General features: G+C 36.7%; 1 protein-coding gene across 2 annotated transcripts in view; it reads left to right on the top strand.

The window, feature by feature from the left end:
* Positions 1-25801, top strand: part of LOC113106379 (adhesion G protein-coupled receptor L3-like) — a 192357-nt gene that overhangs the window by 54637 nt on the left and 111919 nt on the right. For both annotated transcript variants that reach the window (XM_026268245.1, XM_026268244.1), the window contains exon 2: positions 17173-17365. In XM_026268245.1, coding sequence (XP_026124030.1) covers positions 17296-17365 — 70 coding nt within the window. In that variant the 5' untranslated portion in view covers positions 17173-17295. The remainder of the gene's footprint in view (positions 1-17172; positions 17366-25801) is intronic.

Here is a 25801-nt window from a genome sequence, read left to right as displayed (position 1 = left end):
GAAACACTGTCTGAACATCATGTGATGTACAGGAAATACAAAGATAAATTCACATCAGGAGACTGATGATTCCTTCTGATATGAGTGACAGCTGATTAGATAAATCTCCTCTATAAACGCACACACACACACACACACACACACACACACACACACACACACACACCCTCTATTATTTTGTTATCCTCAGTCCACAACCAAGAAAAGATCAATAGTGGTTGCTTTGTCTTTAACAAACACGTTGATTATACTTCAGAATTTAAGGCAGCGACTGAAATGAAGTTTTTAGAAAGAAATAGGTGACTTTTATCAGTGTATTCTTTTCACACATGCCAACCATAAACAGCTTACAATTATGCTAATGAAGTGCATGGTGAATTATTTCCTAAACATTGGTGCCTTATATTATAATTTATGGTAAAAAGGGATGCTTTCAACTGGGTCCACACACACACACACACACACACACACACACACACATACACACTTGCTTTTATTACACAGTACTCTGAAGGGAAATATCTCAGAAAATGATTATTTGATGGTCGTTTATGTCCCTTATAGACTTTTTTAAAGTCATGGCCTGAAAAATATGGGCCGCAATTTATGGCTGAATTTTAAATTAAAAATATTGTCTTGTCGTTTGTGGTGATGAATGACATGATCAATATATAGAGCAGCTCAGGAGCATGAAAGTGCAGTGAAATAACACACACACACACACACACTTGAGTCACTTACTTCAACACTGATTAAAATAGCTTTAGATCGGATGAGTTCAGAGACAAATATTTGTCTTTCTGTGATGTGTTGAGCAGGTTTGCTAGATGTGAAAACCATATACAAATGTTAATATTATTGAAATGTAATATAATGTGACCCTGTAGAGCAGGCGTCAGTTCTGCTGTTTGGAGTGAGTCACAATGACCTGAAAAGTTTTCTAAATCCTGAAGCATGGCGCTGTCAGCTCGCTTATTTGAGCTCAGCACTAAACATATAAAGGGACAAATAGTCAAGCTTTAGCTTTTAGATGGATCAAAACACCACCGCTGTAGGCCTACCACTGTAAAACCTGCTATTTCTGTTCCATTTAACCCATTAAAACTTATTCTGGTGGTGTAAGTTCATGTATTTAGGTTGATTTAGTGTTATTAACCTTATAAAGCCTACTGTTTCATGTTTGATCATGTTGAACCTGCCCAAAACACTCTGACTGTAGATACACTTCTACTTTTATCAAGTAAAAGCTCTTTTAGTGTAATTGTACAAATATCCAGCTTCAAATCGTGCTTCATGTGTCTTTTTGCTTTGAAATCTTGACTGATTTTTATCGAGAAATGTCAAAATAACTGTAGTCGTATTTGCAGATGAATACTTACTGGACTGAAGCAGCTCGGCTTCACTTGATTCTCCATCAGTTATTTTTAGAGAAATTGCTGAGTCTCAAATCTGATCATCAGGGTCTTTTGAGGATCTCCCAATCATCATTACATGTTTGGATCATTTAAATCTCATATTACTGAGACATAATATTGGAGATCTAGAGTGACAACTGATATTAAGATCATTTTATGTATCTGCTGTACTGTTAAATATAAAGATCTCATTGATATACATTATAAGCACTGGATTTGATCTTAGTTTTTGATCATATAAATATCAGCATCTGCAGGCTCAGAAGGATCAGAATGAAATTGAGCTGATTTATTCCTTCATATTCTCATTATATAATATGGTGTAATATGTTCAGTGGTTATGTCCAACGAGAAGGACACTTGAGTTTACTGATGAATGATTATTAATATTAATTATTAATAGAATGAAACAGCTTCAAGTAGAAAGAAATCTTGACCTCTTTCTCCTTTATTCAAAATGATGTGTGATATCATTGTTTTGATAATGTGCAATAATAGATAACATATCTGGTAACATCATAAAAATGTGTTTTCTGGCTTCATGACCCTTGAATGTCACACACACTCATTCACTCGAGTCGCTCCTACTCTTGTTTCCCACAGTACTGTGTGTGCGTGTGTGTGTGTGTGTGTGTGTGTGTGTGTGTGTGTGTGTGTGCGCGTGTGTGTGTGTGTGTGTGTGTGTGCGCGCGCGCGCGCGTGTGTGTGTGTGTGTGTATGAACCAGAGTTGCAGTTCTGGAGCTGTGCTAAAATATGCCATATAATAACAGCTATGGGAAACGAATGGTTATTTTTGTTGGATTGCAGGTTGTGTTAGGAACTAGATCTTGTAGTGCAAGAATAGTAATTAATGAAATTGTAGGGAAGCCAATTTCAGGGAAAGAGAGAGAAAAAAGTAACTGACTTTCTTTCTTTTTTTTTTTTTTTTACTTTGAGGCAAAACAAGGCTTTCATAAAAGTATTTAAGTAACATTTTAGTGATTGATAACTTTTTATGTTGTAATCCTTGTGGAAATGTTGCATACTGTTTAACTTTCTTAATATACATAGTAAGTGTGAAGTGAATTTAATGTTTTTGCAACTTAATTCTGTTAATTGCATTTAGTTTTATAAGTGTTATAGTTTAAAACGCTATTAAATGCAATAAGCTGAACTTTAGAGTATTTTTGACCCCCTTAAATATGACTCAAGTACATTTTTAGAAGTTATTTCATATTTACTTCTGCTGTCTATTGAAATATGGTGTTTAATATGGTGTAAATATACTGTAATATCATTTATATTCTTAATTTATAATGACACATTTGTAATGACAAAGTTGCAGTGTATTACATTTCAAATAAATTAACTTTGCACATAATTTCAAAACATTCTACAAAAAATAAGTACTTTACACAACAAAACACGTGTATTTTACAACATTTTACTTTTAATATACTTTTAATTAAAACTTTTAATGTGCCATTATTACCAAGGTGTTCATGAAAGCTTCTTTCGCACCTAAGTTACTTACAGTAAGTGGTCTTTTATTGCATTAATATTATATTTAACTACATTTTTATATATATATATATATATATATATATATATATATATATATATATATATATATATATATATATATACTGTTCAAGATTTGAAGTACACATTAACTACAGTTAAGCACACTTCTGTGTTACACATTCACTCAAAACGACCTTTAGTTATGACCTCATTCACCATACAGCATTGCCAGACAGTAACTCGTTCCTTAAATATTGTTGGTCTTTTCTGTTCTTGTTAATATTTGTCTGAGCTGTGAGTTTAATGGTTAAAGATCTGAATTGCAGCTCAAAGGTTTCAGGTTGGTGTAATGCAGACATGAAAGTTCACAACCCAACCCCGAGGGCTGACTCCGTCTCACTCTGAAGTATTCCTCAAACACAGATCCAGACGGACTCTGATAAGCTTGCTCTTGTTTCAGATGTGTGTTCGGTCGTGCAGGTGGAGGGTGTTGCAATAGTTGAATCACTCTCTCAGATGTCGTCACTGGGAGGTTTGTTTAGTGGACTCAGAGGGTGTTGTCCAGCATACACTCATAATCTTCAACATGTTTGTCAAATCTATGAGTGCTTCCAATAGGATCAGATTGAAGGTCTGTGTGCTACCTTGAGAAAAGCAGACCTGCTCAGACTTCCTGCTTTATAATAACAGTCTGATAATAGTTTGATAAGGTCTTGAGGGTCTTGAAGGCTGAGATATTCACTTTTCTGCATCACTGTCTGTGACTGAATCAAGGATCCAGACAAAAACATAAAAAAAAAAAGTGATGATAAAAGCCTCTGGCAGCTAAAATGAAACTTTAAAGAGCCAAAGATGACAAATTTCAGTATTGAAAGATGCTGTTCAGAAGTGTGTGTGAACCAGCAACCAAATAATATGCATGGATATATATATATATATATATATATATATATATATATATATATATATATATATATATATATATATATAAAATCTCCTGTAAATATGTATATTTAATTGCATATTATTATATCCCAGTAAACAGACTGAAATTGGTGCTCTGATAAAGGATATATCACCGTAGTTGTTCGTTTTGAAACAGACCAAAAAAATAAATAAAAATGGTCTTCAGATTCTCAATTCACAAGCAAGTCTGAGGCTGAAAATATAAAATAATGTTTGACTTACTGAAAAGTACTGGTCATTTTGTTCAGTATTTTTCCAGAGAATCAGACATCACAGCTCGTGTGCTATAATAATACAATACTTGTGTATTATTTCAATACTAGGGACCACATTAGGCCACTTTTTGGTTTACAGTGGTACTATTGCAAGTGTAAAATTTCCTTATTTTTATCAACTAAATTGGTCTTTTTTTAAGTTTAAAATATTATACTTGTGAGTTTATGCTTTCGGATTTTTTTAAACTAAGTTGTTTCACTTTTAGCTTACAACAGTATACTTTTTTAAATGTACTATTTTAGGACTAAATAAAAAAAAAAAAAAAAAAAAAAAACTAAATTTACTAAATTGGTCCACTTTTTTGGTTTAGAGAGTTTGGTTTGTCAGCTGGGTCTAGGGAAGTGGCATAGGTTTCAGTCCAGAGATCGAGATGTTGTGTGTGTGTGTATGTGTGTGTCAATAGCTGTTTAACTTCATCCTTATTTAACTGTTTGCTGTAACGAGACACTTGTTTGTAACACTCACCAGATGAGCTGAATCTGTGCGTGTGTGAGAGAGCGAGATCACTTTCAGCTCTTTGTTAGAGGCATCAACAGGCAGATCATGTTTCACCGAGAGCTGAGTTCAGCCGTCATTTAATTCAAGAGAGAACGAGAGCGAGAGAGAAAAGCACTGAAAGATGGACGCGCGAGCGGCTGTGTACCTGTGATGTTAATTGTTTTCCAATGGTTAATTAATGTCAGCAATCTCCTGGAAGTTTCAGATGTTTTACACCTGCAGCGCTCGCACATGGCTCTCATTTACACCTGCTTCAGAGAGAGAGAGAGAGAGACAGGAAGAGAGAGATAGGCAACAGGAAGTGGTCTGGTCGTCATTGTTTAGCTGCTGTTTGTGTTTGAGTGATTGAGAGTGATTGAGAGAGTTTAATTGAGCCGCAGCATCTGTCTCTCAGATCTCAGAGCACCTCCATCAGCTCTCCATGGAGTTTCCACAGCGATGGCTTTTATTTCAATTCAATTAGCCTAGATCTTTTAAACAAGGATCGGATCACCTTAACGAGATTAACACTGGTCTCTTTCCTCTCACACACACGCACAGGAGAGACACTTCACAAATCAGATCAGCAATGTCTTAATTATTTCTCCCAGACAGCAGAGAGATTCAGCTGAGAGCACTAAACAGACAAATTATTGTTTGCTTGAATCTCCTGTTTAAAGGGATTGTCTGTCTATAAAAATAAAGAAGTGAGATGAGATGTTCATCAGGACTATCAGAGCTTCAGTGACAGATGAAGCTTGTTTGGCTGCATCTCCTCAATCACTCTTCATAATAAAGAGATTATATTTGCATGGCAAATCAACCTGAGAGAGATTGACTGTGTGTTTGGCAGGTGCTCTGTGTGTGTGTGTGTGTGTGTGGTGATAAACCTCAAACCATCTCCTTCATTTGAAACGACATGGAAAAATGCCTTCCCTGCCTAATTTGTCTTTACCGCATTGGTTATCATGAGTTTAACTAACAGCGTTTCTTTGCTAGGGTTTTGCACACGTAGGTTTTTTTTTTTTTTTTTCACGGGTCACTTGTAAAAAAATAAGTTCGCTTAATTGTAGTGAATGTGCACTTGCAGTGTTCTTCTAATCTTAAAAGTATATTTAAAAAAATACTTGCAGATGGTATAATATTTATTAAATAAAAGGCTACTTAAGTGACTTAAAGAGAAAAACTTTATGAGTGTTTTTAAACACACTTAAGTACACTTTTAAAAAGTGACTTTAATGTCAAATTAACCTTTTACTTTAAAGTACATCTTAAATCATTGTTTTGATCATCTTTTGTCACGTTTTGATGAAGTACACTTATTTTGATGTGTTGACTAACATACTGAAGCACATGTAACGCACCTGATTTTTAATAGTGTTAATTGATATTGTGACGACTGGGTGAAGGAGGAGCTGGAAACAAGTGCGAGTTAACAATTTAATGAGAATTAGACAAACAAACAAGAGTGCAAAAACAATGCTGGGAAGACGACAATCCAAGATGGTGGGGAGATGGTGAGTAATCCAGATGATGATGGTGAGAAGGCAGCAGGAGAGGATGGCACAGGAACTGCGGGGAATAGAGCCAAAGGTAAGTCTTGATGCTTTGTGAAAGTGCGGAGAGTGGATGAGGTTCCGGGGGAAGACACGGATATCCAACGCAAACAACACAGAAGTAAAAAGACAAGGGTTCAGACATTAAACAACGTTCTCACAAACACAAGACATGAGACAAGCCAATATATAGGGAGTGTGTAATGAGTGACAGCTGATGATGATGATAATTAACGGAGACGCTCACAAACTAATCAGTGCAGACGCGAAACCACACAGACTTCATCACAAAGTGCAAAACCCAGAGATCAAAACCCAAAGTGCAAAACCTCTTGGAGTTCCCAGAAGGGCCTACCTGCTGATTGTAATAATCAATAAGGGAGTGATCCAATATGTCCCTAGCAGGTACCCAACTCCTGTCCTCCAGACCGTAACCTTCCCAGTCCACCAGATACTGGAATCATCGTCCCCTCCGTTTCGAGTCCAGAATACGATTAACCGAATAAGTCGGTTCCCCATCTACGAGACGCGGCGGTGGGGGAACCGGAGTAGGCGGATGAATACATGCATAAAACACGGGTTTAATTTTGGACACATGAAAGGCGGGGTTTAACCTCCTGTACGCTGGAGGTAGTTTGAGGTGGACTGTCACCAGACTAATGATCTTGGTGATAGTAAACGGGCAATACATTTGGGAGCTAATTTATTAGATACGGAATGCAGAGGAATGTTACTGGTAGAAAGCCACACCTTTTGACCCATGGCGTAAACGGGAGGCTTTGACCGGTGGCGATCGGTCTTGGCCTTAGTGCGCTCCCTCACCCGGAGCAGAGTCTCGCAGGCTATGGTCCAGGTGCGGTGGCACCTCTGGACAAACGCGTGAGCGTATTCTACTGTACTCTACTGTACTCTACTGCCTCGTTCCACTGGCACGCGACCGCCACGGTGCGGAACTGAATGGAGTAATCCGTGACCGAAGCTGTTCCCTGATGAAGGTCTGAGAGCTGGTAAGTGGCCTCCCTACCAGCCGAGGCTCGATCGAATACTCTCCTCATCTCCTCCGAGAGGGTGAGGAACGAGGCGCAACACGGATGTTGATTCTCCCACACCGCCGTCCCCCATAGAGCGGCCTTGGGAGAAGTGAGCTGATGGATCTGCTGGGTGAGCTCGGACACCTGTGCCACCAGCACTTGGATAGCGCGTCCGGTGTTCGAGATGCTCTCCTGCTGCTGATCAATGCTTTTAACACTGTGGTGCATAAAGTTTGTGAGGGTTTTGGTGCTCGCTGCTTCCATGGTGGTGAGAACGTTCTGTGACGACTGGGTGAAGGAAGAGCTGGAAACAAGTGCTGGAAACAACAATCTTTCTCTGCACATTAAACAGGAAAAGAAATAGTCGTTTTAACACAGAAACAAATATGCAGGCTTTCAAAATGTCATATTTGATGTTTTGAAATGCATGGCAGAAGTGTTGACTCTGGAAAGCGGTGAGCTGTTTGCTTTACCTTGGAAATGTTAGCATTGTAAAGATCACTGGCCCATTCATTTCTGAATCGTTAAGTGCGTTCACCTTCAGAGACTCCAACTTCAAAACATAAGGGAACCTTTCTGTGTCATTAACTATTCACACTTAAATAGCGAATAGAGACTGAGAGTTGAATTCAAGGAGTTTAATGGTGTTGAGCTAAACTTGAACCAAACTCTGTTAAGTGACTTTGCTCTCTGAACCTCATCGCTCATTGTTTAGCATAGAGCGGAAATACAGTAACACTGCTCTGTCTGATTGTTAACATGTCTTGTAAAATAATATTAGCCCGCAGTACACACAGGTTTAATGAGCTGTCAGCATCAGCGGGAATGAGGCAGGAACGAGCTCCGTTAGTTTGTGGGACGGAGGTTGAGAATGCCACTCTGGGTGCGCTTTAATTGGGTTGATTTTACTCAAGCATTTCAGCGAAGAGAAAAGCTTTCTCAAAGCTTTTAAAGGGATGGTTTGCCTAAAAATGAAAACCTTACCTTACCCATAAGTCGCTCGAAACATCTATTTTGTTCACGGGAAGAAAATTAGGAAAATTCTGCAGTATTTCTGAGCCGTTCTTTTTCAGTGAAAGTTGATGGTCATTTAAGTCAAATAGGGTTGATGATTTGGAAAAAAATTGTGAACGTGTTTTTTAAAATGTGATTTGAATCAAAGTTCCAGGTTTGCATTGGTTCTTTGTAACAACAACTGTTATTATTATTATTAGTTGTTGTAGTAGTATTGGTATTATTATTATTAACAACAACAATAATAATAATAATAATTTCATAATTTTCAAATATTAAATGTTGGAAAACTTTAAAGCGACTCTGATAATCTGATAATCATGTCAAGTGCATAGTGCAGCCCTGTTGTCAAGGCCAAAAAATGAGCAAAAAACCTGTGCTAACTCATGCACATTATATCATTTTTAAATCCTACAATGCTTTTAGGGTATAAATCACAATCTGCTATATTGTTCGCCTGCCCAAGGTGCTTGGTGAGAGCAAAGCATGCTGGGATATTTTCCCATAGGTTCCATCTCTCCTGGTCCACCAACATCAGTTTGATCATTATTCCTTACATGTGCTACTTGGCACAAGGACAAAATTTTGCATAATTTATGCGTGACTGTCTTTTTTTTAAGTGACCCTGGCCCTTTTGAATATTAGCTTAAACACATGCACAAACACACACACACACATCTCTGCAGAGATCCGGCCGAGATAAAAGTTGTTTATAAGTTTATAAGCATGTCTTATTATGCATCGGCTGAGCATGAGGGTTAATACACTGCTGCTCGTCTCTCTTCTCACTCCGAAACCGTGAGATTTACAATCTTCCCATAGATGAAAAGATGAAAATATTACTCAATAAAAGCCTCTGAGTGGAGAGAACTGCATTCATCCACGGCTGGCTTTGAATGAGAATGGAGGAGCAGACCATCAAAGGACCGACGGAGAAAGACAGATAAGAGCCAAAGAAATGGAATAAGAGATATGCTGCATGCTTTTTTCTTGCTGTTTGTGAATAAATGCAGGTAAAATAACTCCTTTTGAAGCACACCTCTCCTCCCTGTGCTACTATCTATTGCATTTTCAGTCTTTCTGTGTGCGAGACCAACTTCCAGTTACCGTGACCAGCAACCAATCTGAATAGCAGAAATAGCAGTTCTAGAACTCTTCACAGCGTCTTAAAGGGATAGTTCACCCCAAAATACAAATTCTGACATCATTCATTCACGCTTGCGTCATTCAAAGCCTGTATAGGTTTCTTTCTTACACTGAAAACAAAGGAAGATGTTCTGAAGAATGTTGTTGAAAGTAGCCATTGACTTCTATAGTAATTTTTTCCATGCAGGTTTGAAAAAACATAAGATGATGGCACTGATGAATTTACATTTTTGGGTGAACCGTCCCTTTAAGTCAGATTGGCTGTAATTCGACACCGTCCAATCAAGGATCTCATCATATTTGTTATATTCACATCATATCATCCTCTCAAATTCTGATCCTCTTTTCTTATTTTTCTGTTTTTTTTTATAGATGAATAATTTTTATTCAGCAAGGACACATTAAATTGACCAAAAGTGACAGTAAAGACATTAATAATGCCACAAAAGATTTCTGTTTCAAATAAATGCAGTTCTTTTGATCTTTCTGTTCATCGAATAAAACTGAAAAATAAAAAGTATCACTGTTTCCACAAAAATATTGTGCAGCATATAATAACCAGAAATGTCTCTTGAGCAGTAAATCATCTTTTGTTCTTTGAACATTTTAATTTCCACGAAGTTGACGCTTTTGTAATTAGAAATCATCTCATTGGCTCTTGAATGTGCTGAACAATAGACAATGCTTTCCTTCATTGTGAATTTCTCTCCCTCTCTCTCCTTTCTCTCTCTGTCGCTGTGATTAATGGCTGCACTTTCCTCAGTCGGCGTCCACAGAATATTTTTCCGTTAGATGGAATCACGATGGTTGAAAACAGTTTCACAAAGGCACAGATAAAATCTCCCTTTATGATCAGAGATCTGACTGTATGTTTGCCTCATAATTCTGTTATTATTCAGTGTGTGTGTGTGTGTGTGTGTGTGTGTGTGTGTGTGTTCGCTGTCCAAACCCTGATGCAAATGCACAAAACTCACCAATTATTTCTTCTCAAAAAAATGATCATTTGCATATTCATAACAATAAATACAGAAACAAATCGAAGCCCTCATGAAATCTCATATTGGCCCATGCTCTTTCTTAATACGTGTTCCTGGTTTTATTGTGCACGATACATCATTGCATGTTGTTATTATAGTATAAAAAGATGTTTGTCTTCGTAATCTTTCATCAAAATACAATTACTCGCTCTCCTTCTGAAACAAATTTCCTCTCGACGGATGCAGAGAAAGGTTATCCAATGGCCAAATATTAATTTAAGCACTATTATAGGCTACTTTTTAAGTGCAATGTGTTGTTTCTGAAAGCTTGCCATGCCATAATGGCCTTCTGGCATGAAATGCCTACTTTTCACAATCTCAGTGTGTGAATTCAAGTCCCACCCCACATTTTTTCTTGTTCATTATCCTGTTTAACTATAAAATGCATCACATTCTTGAAATAAAATGGGTTGTGAATGCTGCTTCATGTTGACTTTAATAAACAAACAAGCGGCAAATAATAGATAGTTGTACTTGTGTTAGTTAAATTAACTCCCTCCCTTTCTCTTTCTTTCATTCTTTCTCTCTCTCTCTCTCTCTCTCTCTCTCTCTCTCTGTGTTAATATTTGTCTCAAGCGTCCAAAATGTCGTTTCTGCACTGGACTGCATTCTGCTCCATAATTACACCCTTGAAAATATCAGTGCTGCGGCTAATTGGCGCGGTCTGAGTCATTCAGCCTGTGTGTGTGTGTGTGTGTGTGTATGTGTGTGTGTGTGTGTGTGTGTGTGTGAGCAATCAGTGATGGTAATTTGTCTGGTTTTGGATCCAGTTTGGATTCAGTGTCTGACACATGAAACATGCATGGTTTCCCAGGCACTATACAGGGAAATTAAAGCTGAATCCAGTGTTTGTGGTAGATTTTTCCTGGTGAAATGCATTCGAACTGGTCAGTTTTGAAAGGCAAATATGCAGCTTTTGCTGATTTGTGTAGTGGATATGGCTGGATGAATGTTGGAAGTGTACATTTTTACATATCTCATGTTTAAAAGTTTGGGTCGTTGAGATTTAAAAAAAAAAAAATACTCTTATTCAGGATGCACTTAATACATTTTTTTAAGACAAGGCAAGTTTATTTATATAGCACATTTCGTACACAATGGTAATTCAAAGTGCTTAACATAAAATAAAGTAAAATAATCATGAAGAACAATAATATAACGAATGAAACAAGCAATTTTAAAACTTTTGAAATTATTAAAAAATGTACTTATTTAAAATGAATTTAAAACAGTTAGAAAATTATTTTACATTAAAAAAATAATAGTGAAAATATAGTGCAATCAGTTCGGACATTGCACAGTGCTCATTCAATAAATGCACAGCTAAACAGATGAGTTCATGTAAATAAATTATCTTATTTAATACTTTCTGTTCATAAAAGAATCCTGAAAATTAAAATGCATCACGTCTTCCTCAAACATATTGTGCAGTACAACTGATTTCAGTGTTGACAATAACAATAATTGTTTGTTGTGCATCAAATCAGTATATCAGGATGATTTCTGAAGATGTGACACTGAAGACTGGAGGAATGATGCTGAAAATACAGCTACAGCTGTTTTCTTTGTTTTCTTTCTCAAAGATGTGGGCAGATCTTTCAGAAGTTCTTTTGTTCTTTGTAAACAACTTCTTTCAAATGCTCCAATGATCATTATGTTTTTATTGTAAAGTACAGTTTAAAAACTCTCCTTGTTATTTGGCACAAAATCATGTTTGTGCCCTTCAGCCAGATCCTTTTCTGCACCTCGCTGAACTTTAATAACCTTTAATAACCCTTATATTTTAGTGCCGATAAACACAGTATTAAGAGGGTTTTTCATGTTAGCATGCTACTTACAATAAAACATGCTCAAATTGAATAATTATAAAAAAAAAAAAAATGGTCCCTGCGTGGTGTTTCTCGGTTATCTGAGTCCTGCATAGATGTAAATTATTACTTAATAAAGTACATTTATTTTGTGTTATTTACATGTCCCCAAAATAATATTTCAATAGATTTTCTCAGATTTATCCCACTTTTGTGTACAAATTTGTCCTGAAAATATGGTTAAACTGCTTGTACTGAACATTTCTCTTTACCACCTCTGTTTTAAAGTGGTTGTCAGTGTATTATAAAGGTATATATGTGGCACATCCGCAACTAGTCATGACAAATTGTGGAAAAGCACCCTGTTTCCTGATTGACACACGGCTGGTGTTGAACTGTGATTGTGAGCTTGAACGCTGATTTGAATGGCTGTGTGTGTCTAGAGGAATTGTTTTGACTTTCTATCCACAATGAAAAAATCATGCAAAGCGAGGGAACAAAGTGCAAATCCAGTGCATCTGTGTTTTCACTCTTTTGAGATAAGCATGTGTGATTCTTGAGTAAGTGCATGTGTTTATTAGTTTCCAATCCTTAAATGAATTACACTTGCATTTCATGAACAAATCAGCAGTGCTTTATTTGATACGTAAAGGTGTATATATATATATATATATATATATATATATATATATATATATATATAATATATATATATATATATATATATATATATATTCTTTTATGTCAAAAATAATTTGGATATTAAGATGTTCCATGAAGATATTTTCTAAATTTCCTACTGTACATATATAAAAACTTAATTTTTGATTAGTAATATGCATGGTTAAGAATTAATTTGGTCAACGTTCAAAGCGATTTTTCTCAATATTTCAATATTTTTTGCACCCTCAGATTCCAGATTTTCAAAGAGTTGTATCTCAGCCAAATATTGTCCTATCATAACAAACCATACAGCAATCGAAAGCTATTTATTCAGCTTTTAGATGACGTATTTTAGATGACCTCCATTTTGAGAAATTGACCCTTATGACATATCATCGTCCAGCTCAAATCTGCTAAATGCAACTTTAAGGCATGAAGCAATCAAATTGCTTTGAGACTATGTTTGAATTGACTTCTTTGCAAGACAACTAGATTTGGGTACATTTACATATCAGGTTTTTAATTTGTGCAAAAGAAGTGCCACATAATCATTTTAATGTTGCTTGGTGCACATCTCTCAGAGATGAATGCAAAATGTGTTCTTTTACTGCAGAAGATGTTCTTGCTAATGCAAAAACTGTCTAAATTAATACAAACCAAAGCTGTTTGGTGACCAGCATTCTTCAAAATGTCTTTTTTTTTGTCTTCAGAAAGAAAGAAAGTGTCAGTAAATAGTGATTTTTAGCTGAACTGTTTCTTTAACGCTGAGGTTTAGTGCTGTTTAAGTCACTGTAGGCGACAGTAACCTGTTTGAGGAATATGAATAGCGCTGGGCCTTTGAAAGACTGTAAGGATTGAGTGGGATTGAGTTTATTCTCGCGGTGGAAGCGTTACTTTCAGCTCCATCAGATAACGGCTGGATCGTGTTTCTCCGTGTATGTTTGTGCGAGTGAAGCTCTTGCTAATGAAAGCTTGTGTCGCTCCACACAGCTCACTATTAGAGGACAACCACACACACCCTGATCGTTATCATGATACGGACTCTGTCCTACATACACACACACACACACACACAGATGTGCAGATAACACACTTTTGAAGATGTGTGGATGAGAGCGCTGCACCTGACAATCTTCTGTCTGTGCAGTTTGTCGAACATCCTGATATCATAACGAAGAAGAGGATAGCATTATTAAAATAATGAAATGTTTTACAAGAAAACCGGATCTTTTGTTATTACTTTTTTAAGTTTTGTTAAAATCTTGTTTTTTTTTTTTCTGAGAAAAACATTTTTGACTTTTAAAACAAAAAGTGGTGTGGACAAAACAAACAAAAACACATTTTTTTATTTATTTTATTTGATAGTTAAAGCCCATGGTGTAAAATAAAATTTTACCATTTTAACATGTTGAAAATAGTGTATAAAAAAATGGGTATTTTTGGGGCCTGGAGAAGTTTTGGCATGCCCTGACTTTTGTGCTTTTTCTCTTGCTTATAAATATATTCATGGCTAAAGTCTGTAAACACTGTATTCAGTACAAACTGGGCTATAATAATATGTAAATGCATGATTGTGTTTTTGAGAAAACAATGTTTATGCGTGGTTAGTGAAAATGTTGAAGTCACTGAAATAAGGTCATAAAACATACAGAACACTTGTTCACAAGACCGTCAAACCTGGAGCTTGTAGACTAGAATTTTTGCTTCAAAATGATGTGAAAATCATCCTGTTTATTCACTGACAGAAAACAAAATATGAATACAACATTTGTAAGAAACTTTTTGTTTGGAAAGGGCATATGCGAGTAGGTGTGATTGACCATTAATATTAGTGTGATTCACACCTGAGAAGACAAAGACCCGCATAATGAGCCGCATAATGAGCCGCATAATGAGCCGCATAATGAGCCGTTCAGTCAGCTGTGTCACTGAGAGGGAGGATTTACAAGAAAGAATGTGAGGACATGTATATGTTCATAGTTTATTTAATATATACTTAATTATCCCACAAGTTAACTTGAGATTTAACTGCAAGTGGAGTTGAACAGTTTATTAGGAACAATCAATTATAGCTTTGATCACAGGAATAAATAAAATGGTAAAATATAACCAAATAGAAAGCAGTTATTTTAAATAGTAAAAATATTTCAAAATATTACTGTTTTAGCAAATGCAACTTTGTGTATTTTGGATCAAAAGAGAAGAGAACTCTTAACAAAAACATGAAAAATCTTGACCGGTGTTGAAGAGCTTTAAACTGGTATTGTGTCATGTTGAAATATATAAATGGACGTCACATACCTGGCATTTCCAAAGTGTATATTGTTTATGTGCTCTTAAATACCATTATTTTTTATGTTTGTTTGACTGAAATATATATATATATATATATATATATATATATATATATATATATATATATATATATATATATATATATATATATATATATTTTTTTTTAATATTTAGTCTATTAATAAACTGATTATATATATAGAGATAAAATAAAATAGAAAAACTAGAAATGTTGCCTTATTTTTACATTTTCAGTTTTAATTTTAATTGCAATATTTGTGCTTGTGTCATTTAAAATCTTTCCTTATTATTATTAAATATCTGTCAGGCTTTATTTATTTTCTGATTTTAGCTAATTTTAAGCTAAACCTATTTCTAGCTAGTTGCCAAGATAACATTTCTAATTTAATGTATTGTGTATGTGTGTGTGTGTGTGTGTGTGTGTGTATAATAGTAATAGTTTTAATAGTTTTTGTTTTTGTTATCAATAATAAGAAAAACTCTTCAAATATGGTCAAATAATCTGTATCTGGAGTCTTCAGTCTTCATAGCTGTCCCGGCAGTAGAAACTTGAATCCAGCTCTTCTTCAGTGTTACTTTAGTTCAGTCTGAAGAATCTGTAAACATCAGCACCTATTCATATCCACTGCAGCGTTCCGGCATTCCAGAACCTTTATCAGCCGGATCCTGAGAGCCACGAAACAACGGGACTGCACAGGAAAATAGAGAGCGAGAGAGGCGTTGAAAGACTTGTTTTTAACCAGGGTTGATCTGAAAGGTCTCACAATGCACTTCCACATGGCTTCAGATCTGTAAAAGTGTTGATGTGTGTTCTGTATCTGTGCTTTATGCCTGTATGATCATCATTTGGTGTTATTTCCCAATTAACACTAACGCAGTGGTGCAAAGCATCATGGGACACACGTCTCATTTTCCACGCAGATACAGTATGTGGAGTTATTTAGTCTTTCGCTGCCTGCAGGAGAACGTGTTGACTTGATTTTATGGTTTGTTTTTGAGTAAAAATGTCCTTGTCAGGTGACCTTTGACCTGGGAGGTCCGTCACTGTCATCAGCGATCGCTCGCTCGTCTTCTGGGAAACAATGTCAGAAACTCAGATCTGCGGTGCTGTGGTTTTGTGATACACTGATGGTATCAAGCGCAGTAATACTATGATAAATTACACTCAGGTACTGCTGTATTCTTAACAGCACTTTACTGCTTTAATAGGTTACCTTACTGTGCATTTACTGAGCTGCTGCTCTGCATTGCTTTAAATAGAGATGTTTAAGCCTTGATTTGCTCATTGTAATGAATAAATAATAGCGATAGTGAGAAAATAATACATCAGCAGATTTTTGGCAATTTTACTACAAATAAAACTATTACAGATCTATTTCAAAGCTTTGGTTAACAGAAATAAAGCTGAAATTTTTTTATATATATTAGATGATAAAATAAAATATAACTTTCAGTTAGTTGGGCAACATTTCTTATTTTTCTTTTTAAGTATGAAATAAATCAAAATGAAATAAATGAAAGTTAGAAATTAAAAATACAAAAACTAATAAAAATTACAAAAATCAAGAGAATTACAGATACAGATATTATATAATTACAGATATTAATTCTGTTATATTATCTATTAATACAAATCTTTAACAATGTTTAGATAATAGCACTGATTTGAGATTACATGCATTGGCCAATACTTTACTCTTGTGTTTTTTGGCCTATAAAGTTAGTTGCCACGGCAATATTTCAACAAGGAAGTACTAAAATAACAGTAACACACACACACACACACACACACACAATAGATAGATAGATAGATAGATAGATAGATAGATAGATAGATAGATAGATAGATAGATAGTTTAGTGAGTAAATGTTGTGTAAAAGTAGTTTTGATTTCTGACTAATAAAAATCCTGTATTCACTGATCACTAAAACAGTACTGTTTCTTCTCTTTCTGTGTTCATAGGTGGCTCAATAACTGTCGGACAGAAGGAACCACTGAGCTCCAAATCTTGAGTAAACTTGCTTCTTTCTCACTCAAACAATCTGCTGGAAGGGGAGGAGCCACACTCAAGCCAGCCAATCCAGAATGAGGGGCGGGGCCATGGCGTTTTTACAAGTGCTGCTATTGGCCAGTGTGCTGGAGCCTGTGACCCTGGGTGAGTCTAAGACTTTCATTGCTTTTCTTGCATTTCCAGTGGCTTCTTAGAAGCATTTTATATCCAAAATCTGAAAATATGTGAAAAAAGAAAGTGTTTTAGCAAACACAAAATGTAGAGATACATTATGCAAATGAAATATCTGGTGCAAATCATATGTTGTTAAACAGCATTACCCTCTAATGAGCAAATAATGACACCTTTTGGGGAAAACTGTACAATTTTGCAAATAAATTGAATGTCTTCTGTAATGGTGCCTTAAAACTGGTCTAAAATAAGCTGTTTAAAGTGTCAGCTTGATTATGTTGTCTGCTTATTTTAACGGCCTTCAGTAGTGCACCTTGAAATGTGGTCATCTTAATGCATTATTGGAACAGTATAAACCCTGAAGTTGATTCGGAGAAACCAGCTTCGCTCTTCCTTGAACAGAAAATTACCATAATGGGCGATTAGAGGTGCTGCCATCATTTGAGAGGATATCTGGCCACAGATGTTGGACAGAGAGGAACATAATTGTAGATCAGGGAGAAATAAAGAGCAGGAAAAGTAGGAAAGAGGGATTTAGAGAGAAAATGAGACATAGAGATGTCTAATAGCATGAGGTCAATCATTATTTATTTACCATTTGTTTGTGGGTATCCATGTAATAAGGCTCATCTAATTAAAAAGAGCTAATGAGCTGCATTGTTCTGTTTTCCATTTGACATGCAAAAGTCGGAAAAACACAAATTCCCCTGAATGCTCTGACAAATAGACTTTTAAAACAAATAGACTAAAGGACACACATCCAGGATTTGACCGTCTGCAGCTCTGAACTGAAGTCAAAAGGAAGCAGCGCTCATGTTTTAAAGGCTGTAGATACTGAAACTTACTGCTGTAATTAAATTACCTGTGGGAGTGTTTGCCTCTTTCTGCTGAAGCTTTTATGAGATACTGATGTCTACAGTGCTTTATTGTTTATAATATACATTTTTATGTGAAATTTGAAGGACAAATTTGTGTGCTGCAAGACTGAAAGTCTCTCTTTTAGAAGTGAAAATGGCCTTAGAAAAGCAGATGATAAATGTCATGTCAGATTGTATTTATTGATAATATTCTTACTCTAATAAAAAAAAAAAAAAGATAAATGTTTCTTTAGCATTAAAATGATTTCTGAAGGATCGCATGACACTGAAGACTGGAGTAATGATGCTGGAAATTCAGTTTTGCATCACAGAAATAAATTATAATTTACCATATATTCACATAGAAAACAGTTACTTGAAATTGCAAAAATATTTCACAGTATTACTGTTTTACTGTATTTTAATCTGATAAATGCAGCCTTGGTATATAAAAAAATTATTCTAAATCAAATTCTTTTGATCTGTACCCTAGTGCAAAATATATAGACTACAATTTATTTGAAATACATTTATCTCATGTTAGGTATACTACGGATACATTTACATATTTATGTACTCAAAAGTACCTTGCGATTTAACTTTTAGTATACTATACTGGTATACGTAAAGTCTGCTAAATTTGTTTTAATTAATTGTGTGAAAGTAGTGTTGAAGATAAACAAAGTATATTTTAGTAAAGTATATTTTATTGTGCTAAAGAGGATTATTGCATGCATATTTTAAATATCTTGCATTTAAAAGACCTTTATTATTCAAAGATCACACAATCCTCATCAATAATGACATTAAAACACATTTTAGGCTTAAAACTAAGAAATGTGCAAGTAGAACTCCAAATAAAGATTAATTATAATTTATAATATAATCAGTAAGTCGCGAGTGATATGTCAGTAAATATGTTGATAGATCATATGAAATCCTCTCTTTGTAAAATAAAGTCAAGTTCAGGTTACACACACAAATATATATTTCATAATATTTGTTTTTGTAGATGAATAAGCTTGAATGTGTCTAGAAAATACAATATTAGAATTATTATAAGAATATTACATTTCTGAAAATTATATATATAACAAGCATCTTCCTGTTCCCATGGAGAAGCGGGGAGATCGGGGGAGGGTGGGGAGTGGAGCCTGACACACTTGAGAAAGCTGACCATAGCCAGGAGAGTCCGTTGATGTTGGCGCTGGCCGTCCCCGCTCGGTGTTGCACGGTGAAGTTGAAGTCCCGGGGCGCGAAGAACCATCACGTCACCTTGGCATTCGTCTCCTTGGCTCGGGCCATCCACTGTAGGGGAGCGTGGTCTGTTATGAGGGTGAAGTGGCGGCCGAGGAGGTAATACCTGAGCTCCAGGACTGCCCACTTAACGGCCATCGCTTCCCTCTCCACCGTGGTGTACCGCTATTCCGCAGGGGTCAGCTTTCGGCTTATGAACATCACCGGGTGTTCCACGCCGTCATGGCCCTGCGATAGGACGGCTCCTAACCTGGTGTCGGATGCATTCATCTGCAGCAGGAAGGGGCAGTTGAAGTCGGGGGCTCAGAGGACCAGTTCTGTTGTGAGGGCTGCCTTTATCCGGTGGAACGCCGCTTCCGTCTCAGGGGTCCACGGGACCTTTTCCGGCTGCCCCTTCCTGGTCAGGTTTGTCAAGGGAGAAGCTAAGAAGGAGAACTTAGGGATAAAGCAGCGGTAGTACCCTGCCAACACCAAAAAAGCCCGTACCTGTTTCTTGGAGGTGGGCCACAGCATGGAGAGGATAGCTGCCACCTTCTCCTCTTGAGGTTTAATGAGGCTGCGACCCACCTTGGGTACCCCAAGTACTTCGCTTTGGCGAGGACCAGATGACACTTCTGGGGCTTGGTGGTCAGGCCAGCCCAGCGTAGTTCCATTAGCACCCTCCGCAGCCGCTTCAGATGGTCCTCCCAAGTCTCCGAATGAATGACGATGTCGTTGAGGTAGGCCGCCGCATACGCCTGATGCGGCTGGAGGAGGACGTCCATTAACCGTTGGAAGGTGGCCGGGCCCCATGTAGGCCGAAGGGAAGGACCCGGTACTGCCAGTGGCCACTTGGGGTAGAGAAGGCCGACTTCGGTTTGGCCTGTTCTGTTAAGGGGACCTGCCAGTAGCCCTTGGTAAGGTCGAGAGTGGAAATGCACCGGGCCCTTCTCAAACAGTCCAACAACTCATCGACACGGGGCATTGGGTAGCAATCAAATTCGGAGACTTTGTTCAAGCGGCAGAAGTCGTTACAGAAGAGGAGGGTGCCGTCGGGCTTCGGAACCATGACGATGGGGCTGTACCATGGGCTGCGCAGTGGTTCAATTACCCCTAACCTCAGCATCTCCTGTACCTCGTCCTCGATGGTGTGTCGCCGAGCCTCCGGAACATGGTAGGGCCACTACCGGACGATGGTCTCCGGTGGTGTGCGGACGTCGTGCTCCAAGATGTGGGGCCGCCCAGGCTGGGGGGAGAACACATCCAGAAACTGACTGACCAGGTGTTGCAGCTCCGAGTTCTGGAGGCGGACAACCACAACGCACTGCGCTACCTGGTATACGGTGGGACCCCCGGCTAGCAACCTGTGTTGGGCCGGAAGGGAGAGGCTAGCGTCTTGAGCCCTGGCTGGCTGCCGCGGGTCGAAGGTCCACTCGTTGAATAGCTGGGCGGCGCTGATTGGAGACAGCCCCATCCGGCCCAGGATCTCCTTCCGTAAGTCCTTGTAGGAGGTGCTTTGTTCCGGGGGGAAGCGCGAAGTACGCACGCTGAGCCTCTACCGTGAGCAGTGGGGCAACGATGCACGGCCATTCCTCCTTGGTCTCGGTCTCGAACATCTGGAGATACATCATTACGTCATCGTGCGCTGTCATCCTGGGTAGTTACTGCGTTGCCTGGACACAGGGGATCAGGTAGCGGAGTTCGCGGGGCTGTGGCGAGACGGAGCGCGGCCAGCTCACGTTCGGTTTCCCCCTACCGGGAGGCCATGAGCTCCACAATTTGCTGCTGGCAGATGCTCACCTTGGTGAGGTGCTTCAACAGCTCTTCCATGGAGTGCCACCTGGGCAAACAGAAGTAAGGAACGTGAAAAAAAAAACAATCCAAACCAGTCCAAAAGTAGAATTGGCGAGTGGGGAGGGGTCGTAGGTGTCCTCTTCAATGTTCTGCCCGCATTTTCCACCAGTGTGGCATGGGGAAGTAGGACACGACTTGAGGATGAAGGTAAGTTCCTACAGTACAAAAAAGTGCTCAATCTTTAACTAAAATTATTTGGAGAGCAGCTTAAAAAGTGCTTTGACTGAACCTGACACACATGAAGCAACAGAAAAAGACAGAAATTGTGTTATTCAACATAAAATTAAGCTAGTAGGAAGTTTTGATGTCTCACACACATGCGTAAAAGGCAAAAACATCCATCTGACACACACACACACAACAACAACAACAACAATTAGAAGCTAAGCCAGGTGGACTGTAAGGATTTTGAGTAGAGATCAAACAGATCAAAATGCTCATGCTTATTACTGTATGTGCGTGTTTGGTCTCTCTCTCTCTCTCTCTCTCTCTCTCTCTCTCACACACACACACACACACACACTGAATAAATAACCTGAGCTTCATCATCTTTGCCATGATGCAACCCTGAGGAAACTCAGCACGTCTGAAGCAGTGTATGTTTGTCTGCATTCGGATGTCCCTCAAAACCAGAAACTCCTCAGCTGGTCGTGTGTATTGCATGGCTCTCTTGATCGATTGAATTCTGTGGTCAGCTGATTAGTTCAGTGACCGGTACATTGTGTCATTTACTGTACATGACATAGCTGTGCAGGTTTCATGACTTTCTGTCCTCTTCGTTCATCTCATAGAACATTAAATGAACTGAATTTATGATTTATGATCATGTGACTCTGAAGACTGGAGTAATGATGCTGAAAATACAGATTTGATCAAAGAAATCACTTACATTTGACTATAAATTCACATAGAAAACAGCTATTTTTAATCGTCATAATTTGTCACAATTTTACTGTATTCCTAATCAAATAAATGCAGCATCTTTTGGCAGAAGATTACAAAAGCATTAGAACATCTCATCAAACCTAAACTTTTTCAACAATAATGTACATTTATATTGTTACATTTAGTTAGAAATATTTAGTTTTGAAATATTTATTTCTATATTTTCACACTGACACGGTTATTTTTTAAAATGAATTAATTAGCCATTAAGATAGATAGATTGCAGTCCAATTCTGTTTTGGACCCCATTGACTCTCATTTTATGGACAAAACGATTCTCTCTGGTTTACATTATCACTGGTCTCCAGACTATAACTCCATCTCGCACGAACATACCAAGAGAAATGATCAAGAATAGTTTTGTGTCAGTCAGGATATTTTTGACGCTCTTAATTTCTTTGTTCAGGGACAAATGCTAATAGCATGAGAAGTGTCTAATTAATTTCACCGAAGCTCTCTCACTTCTTCTCTTAATTAGTGCATTTTAAAGTTATTTTGACTGCAGGGATTTGTGGCTATAATAGTGTCCGCTTAACAAGATGAACTGCTAGAAACATTCGCTTAGGAAAGAGAAAAACTTTGTTTGCTTGAATCGCTGTGTTTCGTTTTGTCCCAGCCGTGTGATTGGGATAAAGGTTTCAGAGCAAATGCTACAAATTGGTCTTTAGGTAAACCCGACGGAGCATATACTTTAGTTATTTCCCATAATGCAATGCATATGTGCACATCTAAAAAAAACACGCCAGTATCAGTCTTTACCAGGGTTTGGGAAGCTCGTTATTTAAAGAGGTTTCAATTCAGTCAAAATACCAGTTTGAAAGCTACTAACCAGCGTTGTTTGAGTGTCACTGATATACTATTGTACAACGATAAAATGAAAAAAATAAAAAAGTTACAAAACATAAACTGCTAATAAATTTAATAAATAATTGCAAGTGACACATTGAGTTAAATGCTTTTTTTTTCTTCTGTAAAAATACTGCAATCGTCTTTAATTTCAAACTTTATTTTTATTTTAACAGTGTAATTTGTGGTGATATTTCGAATTGGACTCAAATTTTGTTTTCAATTTGATTATTTGTTTTACTTTTATTAATATCGTGTATTTTTATCATCTTTATTAGTTTTAAATACATTTATATTTTTATATTTAGTTATTACATTAACTTTTCATGTGTTTAACTGTAGTTAATTATAATAATAATGCTGCTAACTGCAAGTATTAGATCTTACTTTTCTATATTTCTATGTAGTTTTTAGACATTATTTATTAGTTTTAGTTTATTTAACTTAGGTTATTGCAGTACTTTAAGTTGATGTTTGTTTGTGTTCTTTAGTCTGAAATAACTATAATAACTTGGTGCAGTTATTAATTTTAATATTTATTCATTTATTTTAATATATCTTAATATTAATTTTGATTTATTGGCTGCAGTTTTAATTTGAGTTTCTTTAAGCTCATGATAAATGTTTCCATGGCACGTTTTTAGGGTTAGTCAGTGGAAGGAGACTCGATCTCATGTTAGTTTTCTGCTCGTGTAACACATTTGAATGCATTTGCGTGTGAGTGTTGTTTGTTTTCTTCATCCTGCTCACCGACTCTCATTTGGATCTTTGAATTTTAAGTAACTTCAGTTACAATGAGCCTGATCAAGCTGTATATGCAGGATGTTTTTCTGTGGCTTTCTGTGTGAATATGTGCAAACAGACACGTTTTGTGTGGAGAAGCGTGCGATTAAATTACACTTTTAACCTTTATTTGCATTTCAAAACTTTTTTTAGCACTTTAAATCTACTTTGGATGTGGGAAATAGCAGCTTGTTTGTGTGACATCTCTCTCGTGGACACACACACACACACACACACTCAGGGTTGTCATACTTGTCAAGTGATTGCAGAAGCGTTTTTTTCTTATGCAAAGAGAAACGACTGCTGTCACACTCGCACACTGTTTCCTTGTTCCTTCTCTGCTTCTATCCGTCTGTATCTCATTTGCTCGCTCGTATCTGGTGTCATTTTCCCTGGAAATCTTTGTCAGTTGTGGTGGTTAAATTAAGCTCTGATTGTGTTAGGAGGCTGATGGCTGTGTTTTCGGTGACTTTATTAGACACACAGATGCAGGATGGGTTACAAACATGCTGTCATGTTTGATTATATGGAGCTGATCAATATTCGTCATATTTCTGGATATCAGGCTCTCTGGAATTTAGCTGGATGTAGCACGCATGCGTTTTCAGATTTCCAGTGAATTATATCGTCTGTGCTCTGCTGTTCTTCATGTTAAAGCATTAGGAATGAAAACAGACATTGGATTGTAATAGATCAGAACATGCCTCAGAAAAAAAAAAAAAACAGCTTTACTGCAATGTGACAAAAAATTCTGTATTACAGTATTTTTGTGTCTCAATATTTAGTATTTTATTATTAAATCCAATGATAACACCAACATTGTGTTGTTCGGTCATTATTATTAGTGTTTTTTTTTAAATAATATTATATGTAAAAAATAGAAAAAAATAATGATAAATCATATATAATTTTTTTATTATATTTTTAATATATTTTATTTATTAGTTTTGGTTTATTTTATTTTTTATATGCTATTTAAGGTCAATTAAATGAAACTGAAAAAAAAAAAAAAGAAAAGTGTTTTTTTTTTTTTTTTTTTTAATAAGCTTACTTTTAAAACTTACTTACTTACTTAAAACTAAAACAATTTTATGGTTTTAGTTTTAGTTAACCACAATTATCCTGCTGCTAAATACATTTTTAAGATTAGTAGAAGGAACTTTCTTGGGTGTTTTTTATTTTTATTTTTATATTCCTTTTTACATCTTTTTTAATTAATGTTTATTTATTAGGTTTTATGTTTTGGGTGAATTGTGACCCATATGTTTTCGTGAGACTCACTCATAAGTGTGCACACTTGGGTGTGTGTACAGGTGTATAGATACATATATACTGTATGTTTGTTTTCAAATAGTTATTGTTTGCACAGATGTGTGTGTGTCTGTGTTTTTTGGAGCAAATATGTAACTATCAAGCTTTTGTAGAGATAAAAAAAAAAAAAAAACTTTATATTTTTTAAGGTGTGTCATCATCCTCAGTAAATATGTGCGCTTGTGTGTATCTTGTGTTTGTATGTCTGTAGTACATGTGTCGTGTATTTCTTCAATAAATCATGAGGCAATTGAACACAAGCACCAGTTTGACTGCTTGGTTACTTTCACATGCTCAAACACACACACACACACACACACACACACACACACGCACGTGGACCTGTATTTAATAAGTCAACTTCAAACCAACCTCATGTTACTTCTGCAGATTTCATGCATTTATTATTCAGTCATATTCAAGGCAATCAAGTGTACAACATTTTCTCAAGGAAATGCTAGACCAAAAAAGCACCAAGTGATTTAATACAGTCAAAAACTCATAAACACACACATATGTGGAACTACAAAAGGGTGAGACTTGTGTGATGTTATAATGTTGTGATAGTAAGATTTAC

The sequence above is a fragment of the Carassius auratus genome, chromosome 7 (assembly GCF_003368295.1).
Source record: "Carassius auratus strain Wakin chromosome 7, ASM336829v1, whole genome shotgun sequence".
Taxonomy (NCBI): Eukaryota; Metazoa; Chordata; class Actinopteri; order Cypriniformes; family Cyprinidae; genus Carassius; species Carassius auratus.
This window is presented reverse-complemented; position numbering and strand designations above follow the sequence as displayed.